This window comes from Liolophura sinensis, chromosome 9 (genome assembly GCF_032854445.1).
Source record: "Liolophura sinensis isolate JHLJ2023 chromosome 9, CUHK_Ljap_v2, whole genome shotgun sequence".
NCBI classification, from domain to species: domain Eukaryota; kingdom Metazoa; phylum Mollusca; class Polyplacophora; order Chitonida; family Chitonidae; genus Liolophura; species Liolophura sinensis.
This window is the reverse complement of record NC_088303.1, coordinates 30,527,088-30,554,419: the sequence shown is the minus strand read 5'-3', so window position 1 is coordinate 30,554,419 and position 27,332 is coordinate 30,527,088. Positions and strand designations below refer to the sequence as shown.

Below are 27,332 nucleotides of genomic sequence, written 5' to 3'. Positions count from 1 at the left end.
TCATGCTGGCTTTCCTCTCCGGTCTTAAGTGGGAAGGTCTGCAGCAACCTAAGGATGGCATTTAGGTCTGTCCGGTTTCCCCCCACCATAATGCTGGTCACCGACGTATAAGTGAAATATTCGTGAGTACCGGTACAGCGTAAACAAGAATCAAATAGCCTAAAAAATAAACCAATAGATCGGATCAGTTAAAAATATCAAGTGGCAAGGTCTAAGACGACATTTAGGTTGCATTGTTGAAGCGAATAATCTAGGAGTAAGGGTGAACCATATTAGTTTGAAAGACTTATGGAACATTATCTGAATTTAAGGTCATACGCAGTACAATCAAACCTGTCAACCTATATGATTGAAGTAATGTTTTTTGTTTTTCTTTTTTTATATCTCCAACATTTAACGAAGTATAAATGCTTTTTTTTGAAGTGTAAGTGTTATTATGTGTTGAAAACATTAGTCTCTTCTATATATTTTTGTTGATCCTCTTGAAGTTTTATCAGTACCAGATGTTTATGACTAGGATGACAAATTACACCACAAATATTTTGATATGAATGTGTCTGCTATTCTTACATAGAAGTTTTGTCAAAAACTCACAAGCTAAAAAAAGTTTACTTGAGAGGCACGTGGCCATAAGTTCTCCTTGAGGCAGATGTCTGCAAGTCTTTTTTCACTTTGTATAAATGGGTGTGATTTAACGTTATTTTTGGGCTCACAAAAGGGACGTGCCCGGGCTTGCACGCTCGCCACATGCCTTACTCGTGCGCTCGGTCTTGGCCAGGGGTTGCTAACCGCGACTTAAGTGTGGCTTGCCTGCCGCTCTGTCTTCCCACGGGATTTCTGTAAAACGTGTTATAACATGTTCGTGCTAAACAATATAAACTCTGTCGGGCTGACCTTGATTTGAAGATATATAGGTATGAAGTACTGATGTGCGCCTCTGAAATACCTGGGTCGGCTGAGACACCCAACTCCTACCTGTGAACTTTTGACACTGATATAAAACATGCTCCTTATTATCAGTCACTGATATAAATGTACGTTTTTTGTGCAGTCCTAAAGGTGTGTACCTCTATAGTTTCTAGTTTGTTCGAATGTTATAAATATATGTATGCACGCTGTCAAATATACAGAAAAAATGGTTTGAAGACAGGATACCCGCTCATGCTAGCTTCTTTTCCTTCAGTACGTGAGAAGGTCTGACAACAACCTGCGGATGGTTGTGGGTGCTCCCCGGGCTCTGCCCGGTTTCTTCCCACCATAATGCTGAGTACGGCGTAAAACACCATTAAATTAAATAAATTAAGATGTGAAAGGCATATTCCGAATTGAAAGGCGTATTTTCTCTATATATGTTTGTCATGTGTTGAGAGTATTTGATCAGTGCGGAATCAAACCCGGATCGGGTTATACCAGTTAAAGGCCAAGAATGTAAAGGTTGCTGCCTCACTTGGCCCTCAGCACCCAGAGGTTAGAGCAACGAAACAGAACTGGTTGCCCTGGTCTCAGAATTACGGTGGAGTGTCATGTCTTCGGCAAGATACTACAGTGGCCGGCAGTACTTTGGCGGCATGGGCTCGCCCACCACAAGGAGGCACTGTATATGTATACACACCTAATGACTCTTACCGTCATATTATTGAGAAATTCTAAAGACGTAAAACTCAAACATACATAAATTTTGTTCTATTGGTTTGTTTAGAAACAGTTTGTGTTTGCGTCTGAATCTGTCCAATAATATGCAATATAATACGATTCAAGTTTGAAATTACTGAGCATATGAAATGACTCTTTATGAAAACTCGTTAGGTAGGGGAACAAAATAGGCGCAAAAAATGTTAGGGGTGTTGTCTCAATGAAAACAGTTGGATCGATCTCGTTTTTAGGATGGGTTGTAAGTCAGTTTTTCTCTTACAAAGCCCATCATATCGGCGAACATTGAACATTAACACTGAAAGACAACTCAGATTAAGCCGTAGAACACGATGTACCCCTCTTATAGCACATGGCCAGTCTTAAATCGCCAAACTTTGTTTTCCTTTATAGATACTTTTAAAGGTATCGGCCCAAAGGGCTTAAAAATGAAACTATATATAATCTGACACCGAAAGCCTACAGAATACCACCGATTGCACCATCGTTATTAATAGCTTGATATAGCATAAGTGTGACATACCAGATATCGCTTGTGCGCGAACCACATGCAGGTAGACGTATACTATCTTTTGTGACATATGACAGGTAAGAAATCTTTTCACGATGTATACGTGTCTAAGCATATTCTTTACAAACACCTGTTCCGCAGATGAGATATAAAAAAATCGGGTGAATCTCGATATTTAACTTGAAATTTCTTCTATCGTACATTACAGATGTATAAGATGACGTGGGCGTGGTACACGTTTTAGCTTTCATTTGTAACAAAAACTATAGACTAAGGAGGGATGATATAGAATTACGGTATACTGTCCACCAGACGGTGTGTACAATCGATTAACACGTAACATCTGCTGGAAGAAGACAGGTGGTGAACCAGGCTCAATATAATAAAGTTGTTTAAATTTCTTTAAGAAAAAGTATAAACTCTTTACAAACATTCCCGAACTCATTCCTAGTATATAATACTGTATGCATTAACATATTTTTATGTTTTCATGTTAAGTATGTAGTTTTTGCCCTCCTTACCTTATCAACTACACAAACAAATCCAAGTCTAAGATGAGAATAAAATATTTTATCTTAAGATAAGAATATTTTATTACGAAAAAGACAGGAGCGTGCGGCGCCTACATGGAGACTTTAAAAACTTTAACAAATTCACTACAGGACAGATATTTTATTGTAGGCTGTATAATGAAAGACTGGTAAGTTTCAAAGCAGCTATAGGAAGTTTTGTAAAATGTTATCGAGATGATTTTAGTATTTGTATCTCGCACTAAAGCTTTATATTTCTCCGAAGCGTGTCGTTATTCGTCCTTTGGCCAGGGTATACATGAACGTGTGGCATGGACGGGCATTGCACTAAATGGATGGACCGCATTACAGAGACATTGCACTAAAATGGACAGTGCGCATTACAGAGACATTGCACTAAAATAGACAGTGCCCAACATTACAGAGACATTACACTAAAATGGACAATGTGCATTATAAAGACATTGCACTAAAATGGACAGTGCGCATTACAGAGACACTGCACAAATAAAGGCAGTTTCCATTACAGAGAATACACTAAAATGGATAATGTGCACAACATAGACATTGCACTTCTTAAAGGACCAGCCTTCACCTGTCTTAAAGCTAGATCTTGTCTGAAGTACCAATTTTCCAAGGTAAATATATATATGTGCTCCATTATTTTATTCACGGCTGCAAGTGACAATAGAGTATCTTTTCCCGGGCAATTGTATTTATTTATTTATTTGATCGTTGTTTTATGCCGTCTTCAAAAATATTTCACTTATATGACGGCGGTCAGCATTATGGTGGGAGGAAACCGGGTAGAGTCCGGGGGGAAACCCACGACCATCCGCAAGTTGCTGACAGACCTTTCCACGTACGGTCGTCGTTGTTGAAGGAACAGAAATAAAAGTGCGTAATTCACTTCAACTTGACACAAACTAACACGAAGATATACACATCAAAGAAACTTTACAAGAGGCCAGCTTTGAAAACTGTCAATTCATCCACTGACTATATAAAAAAAAGTAACAGTATATAGATGTAGTTAGCTCACACGTGTTAGGTAAGTATCGTGTCGAAGGAGACGGATTAGGCCTTGGCTGTCAATTTCGTGCCTCAGTGCCATGCCATTGTACGAGCAATTGAATTTCTCTTTTCACTTCTGTGACCCTCCCGTTATCCAAATGTTGCCTTTAGCGTGCACCGGCGTTAATTTCGCTTTACAGCCAATCAAACGGCGAGTGTTTATTTAGCCCGGAGCCTGTGATGTCTCAACCAATGAACTGTCCTCAGTTCAGCTATCGTCTGTTTGTTCGAAATGAGAAAATAATTATGACCGACGTTTCTCTTTACTTTGTTGAAGAAATTAGAAAGTCGCTGTACTGTAGTTATTTGATCTGTCTATATACAATTTCTTATTCAGTTGGTTTTGGAACCAAATATACAGAGTGAAAGTGCTGAGTGGAGATTACCATATACTGTGGGACCACACACTCATGTACCAGACCGTTAACATATGCATATTTACTCCCCAAATACATATACGCTCTACCTATAGACTTGACACAGTGTAAGTGCTTTGCCTTTTCCAACACAACATTTGGGAGTTCGAGAAACAGATGTAGTCTACCCCCGCTTTATTGGAATATTGGGATATATTAAACTATACATGCATAAGCCAGAAAAACCAAGCTTCTCATATCGTACTACATAGGTGGTACAGTGTATATTATTAAGCATAAAAATATTTCGAAATGTCAAGCAGCGATTTGTAAGACCTTCTATAGTATCTGAATAATGTCTGAACGATTTTGAATCTGTTAATATCTCGTGGGTTAATTTCCTCCACTAGATTTCATTGGTCGTAAACATGTAAGTAGGCCTGTAAGCAGTTCGTCATTTACAACTACTAAAACTAATCGGTTGATCAAATTCTATTAAAGCTAAAGTTATATTCAGTGAGACCTATAAACTTTGTGGTCCCGCACTGAATGCCACTTTGAAAAGAACCCATCATTGCCAAAATCAGCTTTCATGTTTTAAATAGATTTATATTTGCCAACAAAATTCTCAACCCGAGTATTGTAAACCAGTATTTATTACTTACATTGTCCAAGTATGACTGGTATACACTTTGAAGATGTTTTTTTCTGTTGAAAGTCTACACGCGTGGAGAGCTATGTCGCCAATTCCACCGTATTCTTTCATAGGACATCAACAACACAGGAAATTAAAATATGATTATTAGCTCTCCTTTTGTGATCTTTAGTAGTGAGAAAGTTTAGTATTGAATTCTTTTGTTTGACTAACGTGGTAAATGGCGACGGAAAGGCACTTGAATGGCGCCCGGGTGTGTCTAGTATTGTCACGTGATGTAATTTCGGCGGTTATGCAGTCTGGCTATTGCCTCGTCGATGTTGGCTTGCAATGTACCATCTCGTCGATGTTGGCTTGCAATGTACCATATATATATATATACAGGCGCTGTACACCTGGATGTAAATCAGAAATCAGGCAACACAAATTTCTCAGAGAATTTTCACATTCCGCAGAGAGGAAGTCTGCAGTCTCTGAGTTATCGTCTACATAGATAAGGCTTTGAAAACTGACGAAGAATGTTCAAGGTAGGCCTACAATACATTTGTCAGTATAGTATCTGGGAAGGCCGACGAATGCTCTTCCCAGGTACAATGTAACCCTGAATGTAGTTACAGGCGAACAATTTCCCGGTCGTGTACAAGACACAAATAAAGCAGATCAATATTAATAGCCCTTGCAGTGGACTGTAGACAAGGTTCGGCCCATTTTAGGGACAATATATAAAGTGAACGGGGCGCTACTCTCAAAACACCATGTGTACAGTTTGGTGTTTGTGAAGCTGTAAAGAACATGTATATCGCAGGTACACACTTTGGTATATTAGAAGTGTACGTACCTGAACATGATGTATGCAAGGTATACACACTTGCTTTTAGAGTGTACTGGAAATTTTTGGCAAAAAAATCCAGATTCGCTATTTAAATTCTCTATTTACCCGGAGTAGCACAATTTATTGCCTCTTAGAAAAATACCTCTGAGTATTTGTACTATTTATGGCGTCAAACTGCCTTTACGGTTTGAAAAAGGTAACGATCGACCGGCTTCAGAATACTTTTTAATACCACCCACTTTGAACAGTAACACGTTCATAGACGAAGCTCATATCTTGTGAACAGTAATTATTTGGGCTATTTTAAAATAATGGCAAATAATCGATTTGATTTGCGCTGCTCGATGTTTTTTTGCCAAAAATTTCCGGTATAGCCTCTTGAACTACAAACCTTGATGCACATTTAACTATAAACCTAGTTAGTCACATTTGCGAATTATCACATGTATTGTATTTAGTAATCCAAAACCCTTACAATTTACAAATTACAAAGTCTGCTATAAGAATGTCTCTATTATTATTGTGTGAGAGAACATATATATGCTAATATAACATGATCCTGAATTGTTTCAGTCTGAGAGCTAGAATAAACACACACAACACACAAAAGAGTTTTTTTTGAAAGCTGTTCAAATGTGAGAAATCTAAAGAAAAGTGAGTGTCTCTTACGCTCACGTTATATAGCACTGCGTACATACGTTTTCCTGCTGACAATTCCGCAAAGGGATGAAACAGAGAAAATGAAAAAAATTAAGAACAAAAAGTTTAAAGGGAAAATATATCTCTACCGTGATATATCACAAAAATTTTTTTGTTTATTTGATTGGAGGTTTACGCAGTACTCAAGAATATTTCACTTATACGACGGCGGCCAGCACATAGTAGGCTCAGAAACACAGCGGTAAAACAAACGCTGATAGTTGCATAAATTAACCTCATCATTATGCAAATCAGTGTAAGAATAGACTTGAAAAGGCTAAAGGGCACATTTCTGATTTAAATGAATTACTCAGTCAATGTTCATCAACTTCGATTCAGTTTAGGTTCAGAGCTATGGCGATGGCATTGATGGGAGCAGACAGACAGACAGACGGACAAGTAGTACCTTAACAATACTATACTTGTCCCCCAGGGTCAAGCTGTTGAGATGTAACATGAGCTAAGGAGTAAAAGGAAAAAGGGAAAAAAATATGACGTTTTCAAAACAAATTTATTCACTTTTAGGTTTACTTTGATGTTCTGTTGGAAGGCGTCATGTTCCGCGTGAAATTGAAAGGCAGAACTTGTGATATTATCAAACAAACACTTATAAACCTTTCGGCGTATGCCTACCCTACCATCTGCAGAACGTCATGTTTGGTTGTAAATTGGGTTTATACTGTTTATAAAGGTTTGAATCTCGCTTTAGACGGCAGTGGGTGGTCGAGGCCGCAAAAGGGTTTTTTTTTCAATCAAAAGTGAAGTGAAAAAAAAAATTTTCTAAAGCAGCACTCGGCAAACCTATTCAGTGATGTACCTGTTTCAGTAAATCCACTCTGAACTTTTCATTTGATGTCGGCAGGGCATGATTTGTGCTTAATGTTTTGGCATATTGTAATGTCGCTTCCTTGTATGAGCTATGTTGTGACTCGCCTACATATACAAACACTTGAGACCAAGACAACCAAGACAAGTGCAGCAAACATTTAAAAGCACAGTGATGTTTTTTCTTTCGCTCGTGTAATAACCATAACGTGCACGAGGTGACATCTTCGAAATGACTTACCGGAATGTATGAAGATGCTTTGAACAAATAAATACGGTAAAACACGCAATTTTAGACAATTTGAAAGCGCTTTGTGAAGTAGACTCAGAAAGCGAGAGTCGCGGATAGGGGATATATATATCTTTGACTCACTACAAACAAACCACCCAACAGCTAGCATTCTGAGCTATCTGCATGGTATATTTATTTGTTTCACTGGTATTTCACGCCTTAACAGTATTTCACTTATAGACTTACGACGGCGGTCAGCATTATGGTGCGGAGGTAACCCAAGGCAATCCGCAGCTGAGCTTTTTGAGAAGGGTGTAGCGGAAAGTGAAGATTCACTTCTTAAATAGTAAATGGAATACGAGATGAGAAAATCAGATATTGTGATCATCGATGCCTGTTTTTAATAAACATGCAACATGTTATACAATTTATACATGTACTCAAGGATATTCAGATAGTAACTTTTATATGTTTAATAGAGACCAAAAGATACAAAAAGTACAAAAGCCTCACATATTCAATGTAACCATTTTCGTGATTCCGTTCCGATTAGTTTTCAAGATATGTGAAGACATGCATGAACAAATTACAGAAAACCTGACACATAAACCAAAAACGACGAATATGCGAGGAGGGAAATAAATCTGATAAACTAAAATTATGCGCCATCCTGAAACCTCACATATACGCAATGTAACCTGTGCGTTTCTCCTATTGTTGATTTTCAAGGTATGGGCAAATTACGTGTGTAAACCTGATCTATATCGCTATTTGACCCTACTGCAAAAAGGACACTAATTGCAGACTGTTTATACCCCATGTCAAATAAACTGGGTTTTCGAACTTGATCTGTGGGACCTGAACATGTACCTGCAGACAAAACTTAATCAAAATCTGATAATATTATTATTCATTTAAGCAGTTGTTAATTCCACGGAAACCAATTAACAGTGAAAATCAAAATCGGTAAAACAGTTGTGGCAGAAAAAACATCGATCAGTCAGAATCAATTTATTTATCTATGTATTTGATTGGTGTTTTACGCCGTACTCAAGAATATTTCACTTATACGACGGCGGCCAGCATTATGGTGGGTGGAAACCGGGCACAGCCCGGGGGAAACCCACGACCATCCGCAGGTTGCTGTCAGACCTTCCCACTTACGGCCGGAGAGGAAGCCAGCATGAACTGGACTTGAACTCACAGCGACCGCATTGGTGAGAGGCTCCTGAGTCATTACGCTGCGCTAGCGCGCTAACCGACTGAGCCACGGAGGCCCCAGTCAGAATCAAAGAAACACTCATATATACGTAAACCCTATTCACGGATGCGCCGGCGTTTTCAGCCTTAATCTGAAGATACGCAATATGAACCTGCACAAAATTTTACAAAAAGGAAACCAATATCTATAGTACAGTAGTTATTGTACAGAAAGCAAGGGCCAAACAGAATCATGCAATTCATTAAATAAGCACCAATGTACGCACGGATCTGGCTATAGTCAATGAAACATAAGAGCTTCATAATTCTCCTGTGTTTAGGTTTCAAGATAGGGTAAACCTGACCCATATGGAGGTAGAGTCCATCAGAAAAAAGCAATCGCTGTTTACTTAGTCTTTACGGGAAGCGCGAAGGGAGGAGGTCATAATCATAGCTTATTAAATACAAAAGCGTCTGTGTAAATTTCATTTGTGTTTTTGAGTAATATCTGCCAGACTTGTACCCTTCCAAAGCGATGTTAAAGTGAGGAGTGCAAATGAGGCTTAACTGCTATATATGCAGAAAATATATTTTCTCAGGACATTCCCAATAACCCGATCCCTCACTTGATCAATCTGTAAATCTTTTCGACCTCTAAAGTATTTTTTTCAGTGGCATTTATGTATACAGCTATGATGGAAATAGCACCAAAAATGGTTTGATTGTGTCACCGAAGATGCACACTTCATAAAACTGTGCAAATTATTTCTCTCTCAGCTCTCTCAGAATGTTTTAATATATTGGTTGCAGTGGTGGTTGAAAAGACTGAAGAATTAGGGTATCCGTACATTGAGGGTGTATAAATGATGATGTATCACTATTTCTGCCATCTTGCATGCAGACCGACTTTGTACTGTATAACACAGTTCCAACATTATTTTGGTTATATCACAACGATATTTCTGTCAAGCTGAAAGTCAATAGCGCCCTAACCACCAAAGTGAAACTTTATTGAGTTTTCAAGGGCCCAGTTCGTCACGGTACATATGCTTTGAGAATCCCTTATTATATAAATGCACCATTGTAACCGTATGCACTAGGTTTCCTCCACCCATGACCCTAAACGCCATTGTACTTCTATTATGGTATGCACTGGATGTCGTGCACCCATAATCCTGAACACTGCTGTACTACTATAATGGTACGCACTGAGTTTCCTCCGCCCATAATCCTGAACGTGACTGTACTACTATAATGTTATGCACTGGGATTCCTCCACTCATATTCCTGAACGCCTCTGAACTATCATAATGCAATGCACTGGTTTCCTCCACCCATAATCCTAAACCCCGCTGTACACAATAACGGTATGCACTGGGTTTGCTCCACTCATATTCCTGAACGCCTCTGAACTATCATAATGGAATGCACTGGGATTCCTCCGCCCATAATCCTAAACGCCCAGGTGCTACCATAATGGTATGCACTGGTTTTCTCCGCCCATAATCATAAACGCCGAAGTGCTACCATAATGGTATGCACTGGTTTCCTCCACCCATAATCCTAAACCCCGCTGTACTACAATAATGGTATGCACTGTGTTTCCTCCACCCATAATCCTAAAAGCTGTTGTGTAACTGAAAAAATTCATGATTACAGCATGGAACACCACGTAAATAAAACAAAAAATATTATACACTGAGAGAATTTTCACAATAATGTAAACCCCCAGGTCAAATCAGCCCGAATCTCCAGACCAGCTCTGCTCTGGGTGTTCACCAGTAAGCTAGTCAGATCAGTCAAGCCTTATGCTTGTGGGGGAGTGCCCATGGCCGAGCAGTCAAGACTGTTTTTACTAAGATCACTTAATAGTTAGCTAGTTAATATGCATATAGGCTAATGCGTGGTAATATTGTGGTCAGTTTATAGATATCAGTTTTTTCTATTTGACAAGCATGTTGATGTTATATTGTCCCATTGATGTAGACCGAGTCAATTATTGTTCCCCTATGAGGAATTGCATACATATATCTCATTGATAAATGGCGATCATTAGATTCATGTTTAAATGTTTTCGTCATAATTTGTTATTCTGTCTTACTGGGTAATTTGACATATTTACTACCTTAAGAACAAGGGTTTACCAGCGCATACCATACAATAACATGTCACATGCATCACATACATGTGGTTATCAAGCCTGATTCTTGTCATTGTTCCTCATGCGGTAACGGTTCTGGGTTGTACAATATGTATAGGCCTACAGCACTCAGTATAACAATCTACTACTCAGATTATTACTGCCTACATTAGTCTACACTCTTGATTTGTAACCTGTATGTTAAATGATCGAAAGAGTAATTTAGGAATATTATGTTTTGGTTGGAGGTGAAGGTCACCTGGCGTAGGCCAGCATGCCTTGTTATACGCGAGATATGACCTGGCATCATTAAATGCATTTGTACCCATCATGTGGATACACTGGGTAATCTGTAATGCGAGCCTGGCCCCTTATCATCCTGGCAAAGCGCTAGACATTATGTTAAGAGGTCTAACAGGATAACCCTGGAATATTTTTTCCTCTCTAGTATTGACTAGACTACAATCATTGTTAGCATGGTGTCACTTGGTTTCTAGATGCCATGCCTGAACGTTACATGTATTATGGTCCGACTGTCAGACTGACCTCTCAACTCCAACCTACCTTGACGTACATGTATGTGTACAGGTCACTGTGTATACATGTGGACACACATGTAACATGTCTATTATATAATTGGGTTAATACTCATGTCCAACACCTTAACTTGATTAACTTACCTGTTATGATTTATCCGGCATTTTTATTAACTCTTTGAAAACTAAATTCTAAACTCTTTACTCATTAATACTTGAAAGTTCTAGTAGCTCCACCATTCCCTACCAAGACAGCCGAGCAGTCAGGACGTGCTTTACCAAGATCACAGCCAGTCCTTGCTCGTACATTTCACCCCGGTGCTGTACCGTCATGACTGCCAGACGTTATCCTTTAGGCTGCTTCTCCTCGTGAGTCCCTCAGCAGGAACACTTACCAAACTCAGACTGTGGTATTTGTAAGAACCCAGCAGAGCATTTGCGTTTCTTTGTCCAGCATACAATTAATACTTGTTTCCCCAAAAGCTAGCCACGTGTCCACCGGACAACGTAAGATAGTCTCGCAGGTGATTAAACCGCAGACAAACAGGTCTTACAATAATATACTGCCAAAATGTCGACATGGACTCTTGGTCTGCTGAAGATACCGGACATGACACCCCACCCAGTCACATTATACTTATATCGGGTCAACCAGTACTGTTTATTTATCGAACCTCTTAGTGCTGAGCGCCCAGCGAGGCTGTAACAAGTACCATTTTTAAAGTCTTTGGCATGACCTCACCGGGGTTTGGTTTTGTAACCGAAATATGGCACGTCAAAGTAAGCAAAATCGTGCATAATGAGAAAATTGACCATGCTATCAGTTTTAACCAGTCAGACGCGAGTTCATTTCTATAAACTGACACTTCAGCTGTGTCCGTTAAAGTCGTGCGGGACTGTTTTGCCACATGTGCCTGGAGTACATGTACGAGTGACATGATATCGCGTTTCCAGTTTCTTTAACATGACGCGTGTTCCAAGACCTCGTGAGACATCCATACTGAAAGTTTTATTTATATTTACCAAACACGTCCGAAAAAAAAAATGCCGTTCCAACCCTCTTCAGAAATAAGCAAGGTCACATTATTTGTTGTATTTTCTTTTAAACACATTTACATGTATATGCAAGACATCAACATAAGTTTACTACGGTACTGTATTAAATTTCCTCTACACTAAGTTTCATCACACCGACAGAAAAGTTTGCAATAAACAAATTCTTTTTACGTAAATGTACCGCACAGAACGGGAGACATTTGGAGAACGTCAGGCGACAAAAGTCAGCCTGGTCCAAGGGAGATAAATCCTGATTGGAAGACGGTTGTCAAGGTTGATAATTACTTTGATGTTTTAAGATTCGTGCATCTGGAGTCTATAGCTTCAAACATATCCTTTTGACTGTCAGCGTATGTCAGATTGCAACTCTACCCCAGACTGGAAGTAACATCACTTCACACATTAATGGCTAAAGAATGTACTCACCATAATGAAATGAAGAACTGTTGCGACGAACAAAATACTACATACTGCCAATAGAAGGTACAGTACTAAAAACTATCCATGCCTGATAGACTTGTGTGAATGTAACGCAGGCCATCAGCGCGCTGCAGACTGACTCATGGAAACTTGACGTACAAACGTACCGGGTGTGACGCAGAATATCATCTACAGAGCAAGTCCAATGTGTTTGCCATATTGCCATATTATAAGAACAGTGGCAGCATTGGCATCTCATCACTGCAAAGGATCCAGTGTCAGGGGAATTGGAATGTATGCATTTTAACCATTTAACTGGCCATACCCACTTCAAGGGCCACTAGCACAGTGATCATAGGCTTAGTTGACCGTAACTACCATGGTGACACATGTTAAAAACATATGTTGCCGTGGTAGTTACAGTTAACTTAACCTAAGATTTGTTTCATGCAAGAAGTTTCAACACTTAATATACCTGACACTATAAATACATAAAGCCATAATATATAGTTTAATTCATATATTTTGTTTGGCAAAACAATAATCAATATGAACAATGGCAGTGAAGAGCACAAAATTTAATATGTCTAGTCATTCTTGACTGACTTGCAATGATTGAAATATATATTTAGTGAATTTCATGATGACCTCCTCTTCAATAGTGATATGAGAAGGACTGTCAGCAAATCTTGCCGGCTTCCCCACGGCTACGCTGGGTCACCATAATTCTGGCCAATAAGTGAAGTACTGTTGCATGCTAACTGGGAATTTGGAATATGTTTTTCACTGGTCACTCCAAGTTGTCAAGTCATTCGCGACTTTGTCAACTATACTGATAGCTTTTGTCACAGGTCATATATAGTCTGCCTAAGATAAAGTTAAATCATTGTGTCACAGACATATTAGAAATAAAATCTGTTTAACTATAATAAAAGTGGATATTTTTAGTCACCAAATACGCTGTAAGTCTGTGTGTGTGTGTGGATAGGTGTGGAGTTGCGTAAGAGGGTTGGTGGGGTGGGGGGGTTGATGAGAGCAGAGTAAAATACTAGAAGAATTCCCACCTAGTAACTCCCTAGGAGGGCACCTGTTTTGGTAATGGCTCGTTTTTTAGGCCAGCCAGAATATTACTGGCTGTTAGCTTGGACATGTTATTCCTGGTGTCCTCAGTTGCGCTGGCAATGTGGGGTAAGACAATACAGTTAGGCAGGTCCAGTAAGGGACTGTCTGTGGGCAGGGGTTCAGGTACAGTCACATCGAGCCCCGCTGCACCGATTTCACCACACTTCAAAGCCTCGTACAAATCATCTTGGTTGACCACTCCTCCTCGACTTGTGTTGACAAAGACAGCCGTTTTCTTCATCTTTTTAAAGACAGTGGCGTTAAACATACCCTTTGTTTCTGGCGTTAAGGCACAACAGGCCAAAACAAAGTCGGAGTTCTTCAGCATGTCGTCCAGGGGAACAAACTCTGCTCCAACCCCAGCGGCATGGGGCGAGGCCTGGACGTCAGAGTACAGCAGCTTGGCCACCCCAAATGGACGCAACCTCTCAGCAACTGCCACTCCTATACGCCCCATGCCTGCGATGCCCACTGTACTGCCTTCCAGGCCCAGCCCCAACAGCCACAGTGGCTTCCAGGTGCCCCACGCCCCACTCTTCACAGCTTCCATGGCTGGGTGAAGAAGAAAATAACAAAGATGGCATTAACATTTTATTAATATATTAATTTATTTGTTGTTCAACATTATACTCCGGAGTATTCCACTTATAGGATGGAGGTCAGTTTTGTGGTGGAGGGTACCAGAGTGCCTGCATAATGTGCAGATATAAAAACCATATTGGTGAAACACAATTCTAGACTACAAATGACTCGAAGGGCATTGTGAACAGCTTACTGTCACCTAGTCCCCACGAACAGTGATAGCAGACAAATCTACAAATTCCTTGCCCATGACTGGGTTTGAACCCACACATGTTGTTTCCTAACAATGAAAGGCAAGCATTTTAACCATTCGACCACAACCCAACTCCCTTCAACAATATACATGAGTAAATTATTGTAGTGCAAAGAGTATGTCATCAATATTTTGAAAAAATAATTATTTTGGCTTTCAACTAAAGGTGGATAAAACATAAAAAGGACAAAAAGTTCAGATGAAAGAGAACGAAAAGTTATTCTTAAATGTGGTCTTCAATATCTTTTCTGATTTTTCCTTAAGGAGAAAAAGACACTTGAAAATAATTTTTGTATGGTGGGTTTTTGGGACCACCATTTGGTATTTATAGTCTTTGTTTAATGATGTCATAAATGAGGATGTAACACAGGTTTAATAAATATTTTTGCACTAGAATTTGTTCTTTTGAGCTAAAAAATGTATTAAACCTCAATTTGGATCATATTTATGTTTTTATATGTTCATAAATATTGTCATAATTTAGGTTAAATGCATAAGTTTTGATATAAACAACAAATTTACATTCAAATAATTTATTAGACAAGCATCCAAGCATCACATCCTTATTTATAACATTATTATGCAAGAGCGATAAATACCAAAAATTGGTCCCAAATACCCACCATACAAAAATATATTCAAATACCCTTTTCTCTTGAAAAAAAAAAAAACAAAAAAATATTAAAAATCATATTTGCAAGTAAGTTTTGACACTCTTTCATTTGATTTTGGTATCATTTTCATGTTTTCTTCTCCTTTAAGCTTTAATAATACTTGAACATGTAAAGTGTATGATAATCAGATTGTGTGTAAGCTTACCCTCTTTCAACCTCCTTGATGTGGCCAGCAGTAGGGCTATCGTCAGTTCTGCCACTGCGCTGGTTAGCACCTCAGGTGTGTAACCCACGGGGATGTTCCTCTTGACACACTCCTTCACATCCACGTGATCAAAACCCACAGACATTGTCCCAATCACCTTCAACTGTGGGCCTGAATCAGACGAGTAGAAAAGTTTAGTGACTGTTTTTAGAAAACTTACAGTACATGCAGTTCTGCTTTATAAATTATGAGACTTCGTTATATGTACGTTTAGATGTATGTATGTTTGGCGTTAAACATCGTACTTAAACAAGTTTTCAGTTATATGACGACAAGGAAGCATACACTGTGTCTTCTTGTGTGGCAGGGGGAGTCCATACCTCTAAAGTGATGCCGCCACTGTAGTATCATGCCAAAGACACCAGGCATGACACCCCACCCAGTCAAATTATACTGACACTGGGTCTACCAGTCCTGTTTCCTTGCTCTAACATCCCCTACACTGAGTGTTAAGCAGGCAGTAACAAGTAGCCTACCATTTTTAAAGACTGTTATGACCCAATATGGGTTTGATCCCACGCCTCTTAACTTCGAAGTGGACGCTGTAACCATTAGGCCGCAAGAGCCATTGTATATACTCATGGCAACAAAAAAACTTTTCCTACAAATCTTAAACTTGCTGAAAATCTTGGCACTTTCAAATGTTACTTGCTGTGAATTGGTGACAATTTCGTGACTGCTCTGAATACACAAACTAAATATGTATACCTGGAAAACAGAAACAAGTAACCGGTGATCACATCATGAAATTCTGAGACTATCACTTATCAAATATAATAATTCATAGATTTAAATATAAAACTTCAGTTTTTGTCCTCGATGTTCTGTCAATAAAAAACTGTGTAAGACTATTACTAGTTAAATTACATATGTTGTTTCAGTAGGCCACACAAGCACAGCATATGCTTTCACAAGCTTCAGGCTGTTGAAGCATGCAAGAAATATTACAGTTGTTGATAAGCCACACTGTTGTATACCGTGAACATTGCATTGCTCTTATAGGATAGGTGATATATACATAGGATATATGTGATAAGCAGTATCTTCATGGCTTCATTTAGGTCAGGTTGTAGTAATGTTATCTCTTCACTGCAACTGGTCGTTCTGACATATAAACTTACAATGTATCCAGCAGTGTAGAACAATTCTTGGGACAGCATGCATTATTGCAACAATTATTAAAGACGAACTCTCTAACTATAGGCCTTTATTTATATGTGCTTAAAACTAAAACTTATGACAATAAAACTTTGTAACTAATGCATATACAAGTACATGATATAAAACATGCTGCAGTTCTATTTTTAGCTACAGATGGGCGTGCACAAAATCTGTTCCACTATATGTAAACAAATTGTAACATTCATCTGCAAAAAGCAAGAATTGTAAGAAACGGTCAAATTGATTAACTAACTGGGGGCCTGTCAGATCTATACACACATGTTTATCTTGCATGGCTAAATTCCAAGATATATGCAGTTTACCGGGTACCACAGTGAAGCACAAATGCATTTCTCGTTTTGCTTATAGATAGCTTCAATATGGTTTTCACATAGCTATAGGCCTACATAAAATCTATGTTCACAAATCTCTGTAGAAATGAACCTGAGTTCAATAAAGACATGCAATGAATTAGGCGTATATTTCTATAGACCTGCATAAGCACGTACCTGCAGCATCTAGCAGTTCCTTGTCCACTTTGTCAGTGAGCAGACAGAACAGAGCATCTTTGCCCGCCACCTGTTTCATCAGCTCGGCCCGGGGTATAGGATCCTCGCTGTCATACTGACTGATCTCACAGTGAGGGGCCAACATCTCCGGGCCTCCGTGCGGCACCTTTTGGGTGATGAAAACGCGGGGGCGGGGCGCTGTACTCATTGCCGCAGACTGTGGTACAGCTAAGGCCGATTTAACTACCTGAACCGCTTTAGATAGGATGCTCCTTGCCATAGATCCGTCAGTAGCTCGGCACCTAGTGGTTCTGTGCAGATTCAACTGGTTACGGCAACATCGACAAATAAGTCGAGCACCTTGGCCCTCTTTCAGCCATCACGTGGTTGATTGTGTTTTTGCAGTTGAGAGTTACCTCCCCATTGATCGTCTTCTCCTATGCGCTCAGTAGCAATCATCCAAATAAATTGCTTTTAAGAATTTTTTTTGTCTTTCCGTGAGATTTTTCTTTGCAGGGAATCGCACTGGAAATACATATTAAAAATGTAAGGAAAGAACCGTGGATGAAAGATAAAAAAATGAATGAAACCAGGAAAAAATTTTTATTTGTTACCTCCCTTAGCGCCAGTCGTCTTCTACGTGTAAATTTTTGTGCGTCGGGGTGTGGGTTTCCTTAGCGATGAGGGAAGCTACGTCCTCTAAACTTGAAAACGTGAGTGACGAAGTGGTTTCCCCGCCAATGGACATAAACGTTGAACACTGGGTGCAGCGTGAAATACAGCTTAATCAACTTCACGAAGAAATGTAAGTGCTGAAACCTGGAAATCAGTTTGACAGATACGACCTGTGTTGTTGTTGTAATGTATACCGTGCCCGCCTTGATATGTTATCCATAACAGCAAGACTGGATATTTATGGATTGACTATCGCGTTTGGATATAAAACAGGATTATCAGGGTGTTTGGAAGTACAACAAGTACTACAGGTCATCGATCAACTTCAAGTGTCTGAGAATTCTACAATATGGAATCCAGATAACATTCATCATGTGCAAGGTTCAGAGAACACCACAGTGTGACACACACAATGTAAATAACATCCTCCCCACAGGATTATTATACTACTAGTACATTTCTTGCTGAAATGAAGAGTTGTCATGTGTTCAGATGTGCAAATGGGCGTCGCGTGCACCAAATTGAGCCAGTATATCTGCCCATATATTTATTTATGTAGCTTAACGCTATACTTAAGGATTTTTTTTCACATATTCTGTAGCAATCAGTTTTATTTGTGGAGGAAACTGGAGTTAAGTAAAGCAACGAGCAGTGGCACGTTAATGACAAACTTTCCCACATATGACTACACATCTGTGTGTTATTTAAAATTCTGTCCATCCCTCCGCCTCTCCAAAAACATGGTGTAGATTTCAAACTCCCATCTCCTTCCCACTCGTGTCAACCTAACTCACCTCCTCCACTCATTTCTATGTAATTTTCCGGTGGAATCTGCAAAACTATCGTCTTAATTCACTATCTTCACTGAAGAAGCTAATTAACTCATTGCCTTGAGGTCACATTGACTTCTAGAACTTTGGTGATACCAAGCGCCTTGCCGTCAACAATCATTTTGATTTTTTTTTTTTTTTTTTTGATTGGTGTTTTACGCCATACTCAAGAATATTTCACTTATACGACGGCAGCCAGCATTATGGTGGGTGGAAACCGGGCAGAGCCCGGGGGAAACCCACGACCATCCGCAGGTTGCTGACAGACCTTCTCACGTACGGCCGGAGAGGAAGCCAGCATGAGCTGGACTTGAACTCACAGCCACCGCATTGGTGAGAGACTCCTGGGTCATTACGCTGCGATAGCGCTTTAACGGACTGAGCCATGGAGGCCCCCAATCATTTTGAAGTGTCAAATGAGTTTTGGCAGTGAAATCCTCCAGAAAACTGCGATCTGCAAGTAGAATTTCAGTCTTCTCAATTCAACCTAGATGGGCATAGAAAAAAGACCTGTCTTTTTAGTGCATGTAATTTTTGATGCCATCAGCACGAACCTCATTGAGATCGGCTCTATCGAGTTGGAGTTTGGAAATGTGCATCGATTTTCTTTGAGAGGCAGGGTTGCACTAAATGTTACAACAAATGTCAGAATTTTAAAATAGTCCAACATACATGTATGCAGACCATATTGGTGGAGAAGTGGTCTTCAATATAATATAGGCTGAACAAATGGCCAGCATCATTGGTGACTAGCAGTGGAGAATGGGGATCCACAAATTCTCTGTCTAAATGCAGAGTTTGAACCCTCACTGAGTTTTCTACATCAATGTTCTACACAAAATTTGCTCTCTTTTCTTTCAAAATTGTGATATTTAGTTGTAGTATTCCATCTGAAATTGAAAACCCGTGTTTTACAGACTAGCACAGCGAGAAGCTCTGCTTCACTTCAGTGAAGATCATGTGGGTGGACAGGAGGTTCCTGAGAGGGACGAATCAGATCTCGTGAAGAAAGCCAGTGAGAGGAATAAAAACCTTCTTCAGGCAAGTAATATGGTGTCAGCATAGGACAGTAACTTAGAGGAAATAACTACGTTTTATTTCGGTACGAATGTAGGGAAAGGGTCAGGGGGTTCACAGTTGGGAAAATTTTAATGTTAAACCACATATTTTAAGAAAATCTCTGTGCCAAGAAGTAGTGATTTTTATGTGTTACTATTAGTACCTTTTTTCTTTTATCAGGATATTGCCACAGCCCAGAGTAAGCTGACAGAAGATGGTAGACGTCCTGTTAGTCCGAGATTCACAACACTCCAGGTTTGAAGTCTTTTAGTACATTTCTGGCTGTTGTATTGAGTGGTTGTGTAATTAAATGTAGATTTCGGTCGTAATATCAGTGCATACAAATTGGCACCATGATGATAAATGATCAACAAATGTAAAAACATTAAACTGGAAGCAATGCTTCTAACTGATGGGGGGATTTGTTGTTGTATTGTTGTTGTCGTTTGTAACTGATGTAACAGCAGTACCCACTATTTACTTGAATAACAATGCAACTTATTTGAATAACAGTTCACATGATCATGAATAAAGAGATAGCTGTGTTATTCATGTACTGATAGACAGAGGGCACTGCTTTTTTGTCAATTAACTTGTAAGATTTATTTTCTCTTTTTTGAAGTTTGGTAAGCCCTTTGTTTAAACTTTTTTTTTTTTTGGACAGAACAATTACTCGGTGATGGTGAAGAACGTATCTCCAGTGTGGGAAGAAGAACTGTTAGATTACAAACAGAAGCAGCGAGTAAAGCAACAACAACAACGTTCTCCTGGTCTGCAGCGCAGGACACATCAGACATCCCCGAAATTTCATAGAACATCTCCTAAGGTGCAACGCGCGTCTCCAAAGCAGCAACGAACATCACCCAAATTGAATAGAACAATGTCAGATCGAGTTGTATTAAGATAAGCAGGAATTGTTGTTCTTTAATTATGGCACATCTGTGATAATGTTTTGATGTGGAAATTCCAATGTACATGTGGTCTACATACTAATCCTTAAGAATGTATACAAAATGTCTTTATAAAATGAATTTCCAGCCGTAAGTGAGAAAGTCTGTCAGCAACCTGCAGATGGTCGTGGGTTTCCCCCAGGCTCTGCCCAGTTTCCGCCCACCATAATGTTGGCTGCCGTCGTATAAGTGAAATATTCTTCAGTTCGCCATAAAACACCAATCAAATAAATGAATAAATCTTTATGAACTCAAAGTGTTTTATGTACATGTATATTTGGCTTTATTACACCATGCTTGTTGTTATTACTGTAAGATTTTATATTTAGACAACATTCCAACCACAGAAAAAAAATATCATAACTGTTTAAAACATAAACAAAATGCACCACTGTGCTACAAAATAGAAGCACTAAGCTGCAAATGGATTTCACCTGTGGAAATGACCATTGCATGTTTTGTAAATTGTATGAAATACTTATGCATTTGATGTCGCAAGGAGTGTTTCCAGGCTGCAAGATCAAGAAAAACAGCTATCAGTGCCTACTTTTCTACATATCTTTACTGATAGTTTCAGATGTTTTGTATACACTGTGATGCATCCACTATTGATATCCTGCCACATACGAGTATTTAAAAGACAAGACAAGCCTTTACTTTCTTATTTGTTACCAGAATCCAAATAGATATTACTAAATATCACAAAGCACATACTCCCGGTGAAGAGATTTAAGGGTTATTTGAGCTTATGTTTAAACTTGTATGTAATTACAGGTTTACTCTGTATCTGTTAACAGATCTGATTATCTGCATTTCTGTGTATAAATTACTTGGTGTGTGTGATTGTTGTTAACGCAGTAAAGGTACACTCTGAAGTCACACGAACGTCTACAGGGTTACTTCCCTTTACCCAGATATCATTGAAAGAGGGCAGCAGTTTCAGATATGTTGTGTCCTCTGTTACTGATTTTGTGTTAAATTTGTTTAATTGCCTGGATTATCTTGCCTGGATTATCTTGCCCGGTCTCATTTCCCCATCCTGCCTTAGTGTGTTGCCAGAAGTGATTAAATGCATGGCTGTATGCACTTCATTTAAAAAAAAAGGGAGAGAAAAAGAAATCATTCCGTTAATATGGATCCATTTCATGTTATCACATTTTACAACTAATTTCAACTTCTCACGTTTTTTTTTTTTTTTTTTTTTTGTCAAGAGGAAGAAAAAATTTCAAAGTTTTAACATTCATTAATGTCTCTTTACATTAGTTTGGGTATCCATCTTTGCAAAGCGTAAATTAAAATGTTTGTATTTCAGATATATGTAGAAAAATATAAATAAATGGGCGCCTGAGACGATGTTTGCCTCTGTTTCACCTATTTCCCCCCGATTTATTGCCAGGCAGAGAAGTCCTGTGACCTCCCACACCTGAACAGCTGACATTATAAACGCCCTATGTATGAGGAGTCCTAGAGAATAAGTACAGTGCGGGATAAGAGCAGCTGAAAAGTTACCAGGGCGTAAGATTGTGTATCAGAGAAGTTGGAATATAGATATCTGCTGTAAATGTGCTGTGTGGTAATGAAACTTGATTAAGCATGCTGTCTGCTTGTATACATATCTAAACCTAAGTCAATAGATGTAAAGGTACCTGGCTAAGGTTTACTCCAGTTCATCTACTCACCACTGACCTGATCGACGTCACACAAGTAGTAAATGCTCGTGCACATCATTGAACACCAATGAAATAAGCAAGAGAAACGGTCGAATGTCCCCCATCCGAGCTGTCGTTAATCGTACACCATACCGAGTTTTAGCTGTTTGATAGTGATATGAAAGATGTCAGTTTCATAATGACCGTGATCTGGTGGTACATAAAATGGACTTACGCCAGTATTATGTTCGTGGGTTGTGTATTACAGTCACACTCGTCTCTTCTGGCTATAAGAAGTACAGGTATTAAACGACTTTCGACCGGTACCACGCAATGTCTTTGAAATTCAAGACATAAAGCCTTCAACCTCCAACTTTTCCACTCGTTTCCGTACCTGGAGCTGCTACTGATCCAAATTCGTTTCATACCTTAAATATTTATATACATGTCGGAGGCTGGTATATGGCTTATATAGGGTTTACAGACTGGATTTGAGCGCCTGTGTCCTGTGTCAGGCCATTAACTTCGAAGTTAATATCGTATTGCATTTGCGTGGTGGCAGGGGTGGGGTGTTGCGCACAAAATTTTATCGAGCTCTGAAAATATTTGGAGCAGTCATAGCATGGAAAGCAACGACCAATCAGAATGAAGGAAATCATTAAATATACAAAGCCTGAGCACAAATCGAACTTGTTTTCAAATATGCGCTCAAGATTATTGTTGTTGATGAATTCTTCACAATCGACTGATCACAGTTATTATGATTACACTTATACAGTTATGCTTAACATTGTTTGGCTTTGTGTTGTTCATTCGCAGTTGTGTAATGTTTTGGGTTTGTTTTTTGTTTGTTTTTTTTCATGAAAGATCATAAGGCCGGAGCTAGGCTTTGTTACAAGTTGTGATGTGAGATTTTCTCTCAACACAAAAGAACTGATCATTTCCTGGATTGTCACCTAGCGAAGAAGAACACAGCAAAATACATTTCTCCGAGATTTAACCCCGGTCAGTCGCACACCGTGAGCTTTCTCAAACCACAATGTGATACACCGGTCAATGTAGCATTCTTAAAGAAAACTTAAAAATGGAGTAAGCCATAGCAGAAAGATCATCATTAAAAACTGCATTAGAAAATACCTTTGAATAATTTTATTAAGTTTTTGTTTATTGAATTAAATGCCGCCAAATATGTGGCTGGGAGTTGGTCCTAACTTATGGACCATATCGATAATGTAGGCGTAAGTCGCTAGTAACGTCACACAACTTTTCTTCACCTTTATGTTCAGTTTTTAATAACATTCTTCTGAATTTTGCTCGTGATTTACACGTACATGCAATTACACAATTTTGCTCGTGATTTACACGTACATGCAATTACACAATTTTGCTCGTGATTTACACGTACATGCAGGCCTACATTATCATCATAGCCCTTATAAAACACCCCTTATAACCCAAACATTTAACTGAATTTGATTCCAGCTCCTTACAAGCGCATTCACTGCGCGTTAGACAGTATGGATTTGTTTCAGTGACAAACATGGTTAAATAATAAAAAAAAAATTAATAAAAAAAAAAACACGAAAGACTGTATATTCACAAACAGTTTTTAGTGGTCTTTCTATGCTGATGCTACCTGATGTTTTCTTTCTCTGAGATTTTGTAGTATTGACACGTGTTTCCCCGTTCAAAAGCAGGCAGCGTTGTTTGACCCTCGGACCCACGCAGTATCCTTGTGTGCCAGGGCGTTCTCGTGGGAGTTTATATAGTGTATTATCCGAAACCAAATAGCTTTATTTACAAGCGGGTGGGTATATACACTATCAACACACGGTTCCAAAAATGAACAAACTTGACCCAGTTTTGAGTTATTTTGAAGAGTTAATCAACACAAGCCATCACTGGGCGACAAATCTCTGCGACAAAATGTCAACAAACTTAGCAAATACAACACTGAAGAGGTCTGATCAGAACGAACAACAAATCGAGGAAGTTGTCCTAAGCCTTGTCATTTCCAGACCACGACGGGGCAAAACCTTTGTGTATAGGTCAGTAACACTGGGATGTATGTGCAGATTATGTCGACGATGTAGATAATGAGCAACACTGGTTACGTAATATTTTATAGTAGCAAAGGTTGCACGATAACTGTCTTTCGGAGAGCATGCGGTTGAAGATTTGACACTGGTTCTACTTTAATTCACTGGGCCTGCAGTCCATATGTCACATTGAGGCTTTGAACTGAATGGGTTAAAGGAGAAGAAAACATGAAGATGGTGCCAGAATCAGATGAAAGAGAGTGAAAACTTATTTGCAAATATGATCTTCAATATTTTTTCCATCGTTTATTTATTTATTTATTTGATTGGTATTTTACCCCGAACTCAAGAATATTTCACTTATACGACGGCGGCCAGCATTGCGGTGGGAAGAAACCGGGCAGAGCCCGGGGGAACCCCACAACCATCCGCAGGTTGCTGGCAGACCTTCCCACGTACAGCCGAAGAGAAGCCAGCATAAGCTGGACTTGAACTGACAGAGACCGCATTGGTGAGAGTCTCCTGGGTCATTACGCTGCGCTAGCGCGCTAACCAGCTGAGCCACGGAGGCCCCTTTTCCATGGTGTTTGAAAACATTTTTGTATGGTGGGTATTTGGGACAACTTCTTGGTATATATCGCATTGCCTAATAATGATCTAAATAAATATGTGTTTCATGTTTAATGTATTTGAATGTAAATTTGTAGTTTATATCCAAACACATGCATGTAATCTGATAATATTTGATACATTATGATAATATATATAAATATGATCAGAATTCAGGTTGAAAACATTTGTTAGCCGAAAAGACCAAATTGTAGTCCATATATATTTATTAAACCAGTGTTAATGAAATGATTTATTTATTTATTTGATTGGTGTTTTACGCCGTACTCAAGAATATTTCACTTATACGACGGCGGCCAGCATTATGGTGGGAGGAAACCGGGCACAGCCCGGGGAAAACCCACGACCATCCGCAGGTTGATGCATGATCTTCCCACGTACGGTCGGAGAGGAAGCCAGCTTGAGCTGGACTTGAACTCACAGCGACCGCATTAGTGAGAGACTCCTGGGTCATTACGCTATGCTAGCGCGCTAACCAACTGAGCCACGCATGCCCCTTTAATGAAATGAAACCTCTCCCCCAAATAAAGGAGTTTAGACAACGTGCATGTATGTATGTATGTATGCTTGTGCTTTTAAGTCGTACTTCACAATTTTTCAGTCATATGACAAGGAATCATTAGATGTGTGCACATAGGCCTATACTGTGTCTTTTTGTGGCAGGGCGAGTCCATGTCTCCACGCAAGGTACCGCCGTCACTGAAGTATCATGCCGAGTTCACCAGACATGACGCCTCACAAAGTCACATTGTACTGTCACCGGGTCATCCGGTGCTGTTTCGTTACTCTAACCTCTCAGTGGTGAATGCCAAGAGAGGCAGCAGCAAGTACCATTTTAAAGTCTTTGGTATGATCCGTCCCGGGTTTTATCCTATGAAAATGATATTTGTATTTGGAAACCTAATAAGCCACCCATATAGCAAAATCGATGTCCTTTGTGTGACATTTTTATACAGACCAGAGCCCGAGGCAAACCCACGACCATCTGCAGGTTGCTGGAGACCTTCCCATGTATACCACCGGAGAGGAAGCCGGCATGAGCTTGAGCTCGTTGGTGAAAGGCTCCTAGGTCTGTCATGATTATTGTGTTGCGCCAGCGCGCTAACCACTAGGCTTCAGACGGCGGCCACCCTTTTCCACAGTTTAAGGTTAACAGATCATCAAAATACCGTAGTCACATGCAGGCGAGGCAGCCACATCTGGATCTTTTTTTTGTTATGATTTGAGCCGGCTTATAACTCGTCGATAAATTTGGCTGCATATGACGAAGAAAAAACACTAAATGCAATTTCATTACCGACCATTCAACCTCGCATGCAGGATCCATTAAAGTCAAATAATTACTTCACGTCAGAACGAATCTTATTACGTGACCTCCACACGACAGCAGAATTGCATTTTTGGCCCCCTATGAGCATACCGAATGTATTCTTACACAAAACACCGGAAACGTGCCGGGGAGATATGAACTTGCTAAACCTGAACTGGAATATAACTATTAAATATTTTCTGAGCCCTAGTTGGATTCATATCCTCTATTATTGGCAAATATCCGTTATTTCATTAAGTGGAATCGATCAAAAAAGTTTAATGATATTAGTCCGTTAGTCCGTCCAAACTGATCACCGATACAATAACGTCTCTTGAAAGAGAGCCTGTTGTATGTAAATGACGAGGTAAAGTTATCGGACAAAACAATCGTACGCATTGTTCTGTGTGTGATCTCGACACATGCTCCGTTTATTCAGGGACGAGTGTAGGTGGCTGGTGACCGGGTTAGCAGTTATAATTTAGTACATTTATTTGTGCGATTTCTTCTTAACACGAATATGTTAGTCACAATGCTTCCTCTTGTACGTTGCCTTCGGGTGGGGTAAATCCAGGGTCAATGCTGGGTCGGGTCACACCAAAAACCTTAAAAGAAGAAGTTGTAGCTTCCTCGCTTGGCGTTCAGCATTAAGGGGATAATGCAACGACTGGTCGACCCGTATCAGTATAATGGCTCAGGCGGGTATGCTTACTTGTCTTCGGTAAGTCGTCTCAGTGAAGCAGCACTGGATAAAAGAACGGTGGAAATCCGTCCTGCAACAAGGAGGCACACTACATGCACTCTAAGGACTTAATTGGTGACAGGTTCCTGGGTTGTCGCGCCACGCTGGCGTGCCAATCACCTCGACCATGGAGGCCTTTGCTGGCCGAGTGATCAACAATGTTGCACTGAGGCCACCATAATACAGCACGCAAGTATACAGTGTGGATAAAGCTTCTCTGCGACCTT

General features: G+C 39.6%; 2 protein-coding genes across 2 annotated transcripts; one reads left to right on the top strand and one right to left on the bottom strand.

The window, feature by feature from the left end:
• Positions 1-13,278: 13,278 nt before the first annotated feature.
• Positions 13,279-17,540, bottom strand: LOC135475465 (glyoxylate reductase/hydroxypyruvate reductase-like). The gene is made up of 3 exons (XM_064755374.1): positions 17,223-17,540; positions 15,493-15,663; positions 13,279-14,390 (listed from the first exon to the last, which is right to left on the bottom strand). The coding sequence occupies exons 1-3, from the start codon at positions 17,500-17,502 to the stop codon at positions 13,792-13,794; spliced, it is 1,050 nt and encodes a 349-aa protein (XP_064611444.1). The 5' UTR covers positions 17,503-17,540; the 3' UTR covers positions 13,279-13,791.
• A 332-nt stretch (positions 17,541-17,872) lies between these two features.
• Positions 17,873-21,215, top strand: LOC135475556 (uncharacterized). The gene is made up of 4 exons (XM_064755481.1): positions 17,873-18,027; positions 19,645-19,768; positions 19,967-20,041; positions 20,451-21,215. The coding sequence occupies exons 1-4, from the start codon at positions 17,903-17,905 to the stop codon at positions 20,691-20,693; spliced, it is 567 nt and encodes a 188-aa protein (XP_064611551.1). The 5' UTR covers positions 17,873-17,902; the 3' UTR covers positions 20,694-21,215.
• Positions 21,216-27,332: the final 6,117 nt, after the last annotated feature.

What these genes read in the sequence shown, in the direction of transcription:
- LOC135475465 (XM_064755374.1), bottom strand. Translation starts at nt 17,502, where the DNA reads ATGGCAAGGAGCATCCTATCTAAAGCGGTTCAGGTAGTTAAATCGGCC. An exon ending in GGAACTGCTAGATGCTGCAG is followed by an intron (nt 15,664 to 17,222) that starts GTACGTGCTTAT and finishes CGTCTGATTCAG; the next exon opens with GCCCACAGTTGAAGGTGATT. An exon ending in ATCAAGGAGGTTGAAAGAGG is followed by an intron (nt 14,391 to 15,492) that starts GTAAGCTTACAC and finishes TTCTTCACCCAG; the next exon opens with CCATGGAAGCTGTGAAGAGT.
- LOC135475556 (XM_064755481.1), top strand. Translation starts at nt 17,903, where the DNA reads ATGAGGGAAGCTACGTCCTCTAAACTTGAAAACGTGAGTGACGAAGTG. An exon ending in AATCAACTTCACGAAGAAAT is followed by an intron (nt 18,028 to 19,644) that starts GTAAGTGCTGAA and finishes CGTGTTTTACAG; the next exon opens with ACTAGCACAGCGAGAAGCTC. An exon ending in GGAATAAAAACCTTCTTCAG is followed by an intron (nt 19,769 to 19,966) that starts GCAAGTAATATG and finishes TTCTTTTATCAG; the next exon opens with GATATTGCCACAGCCCAGAG.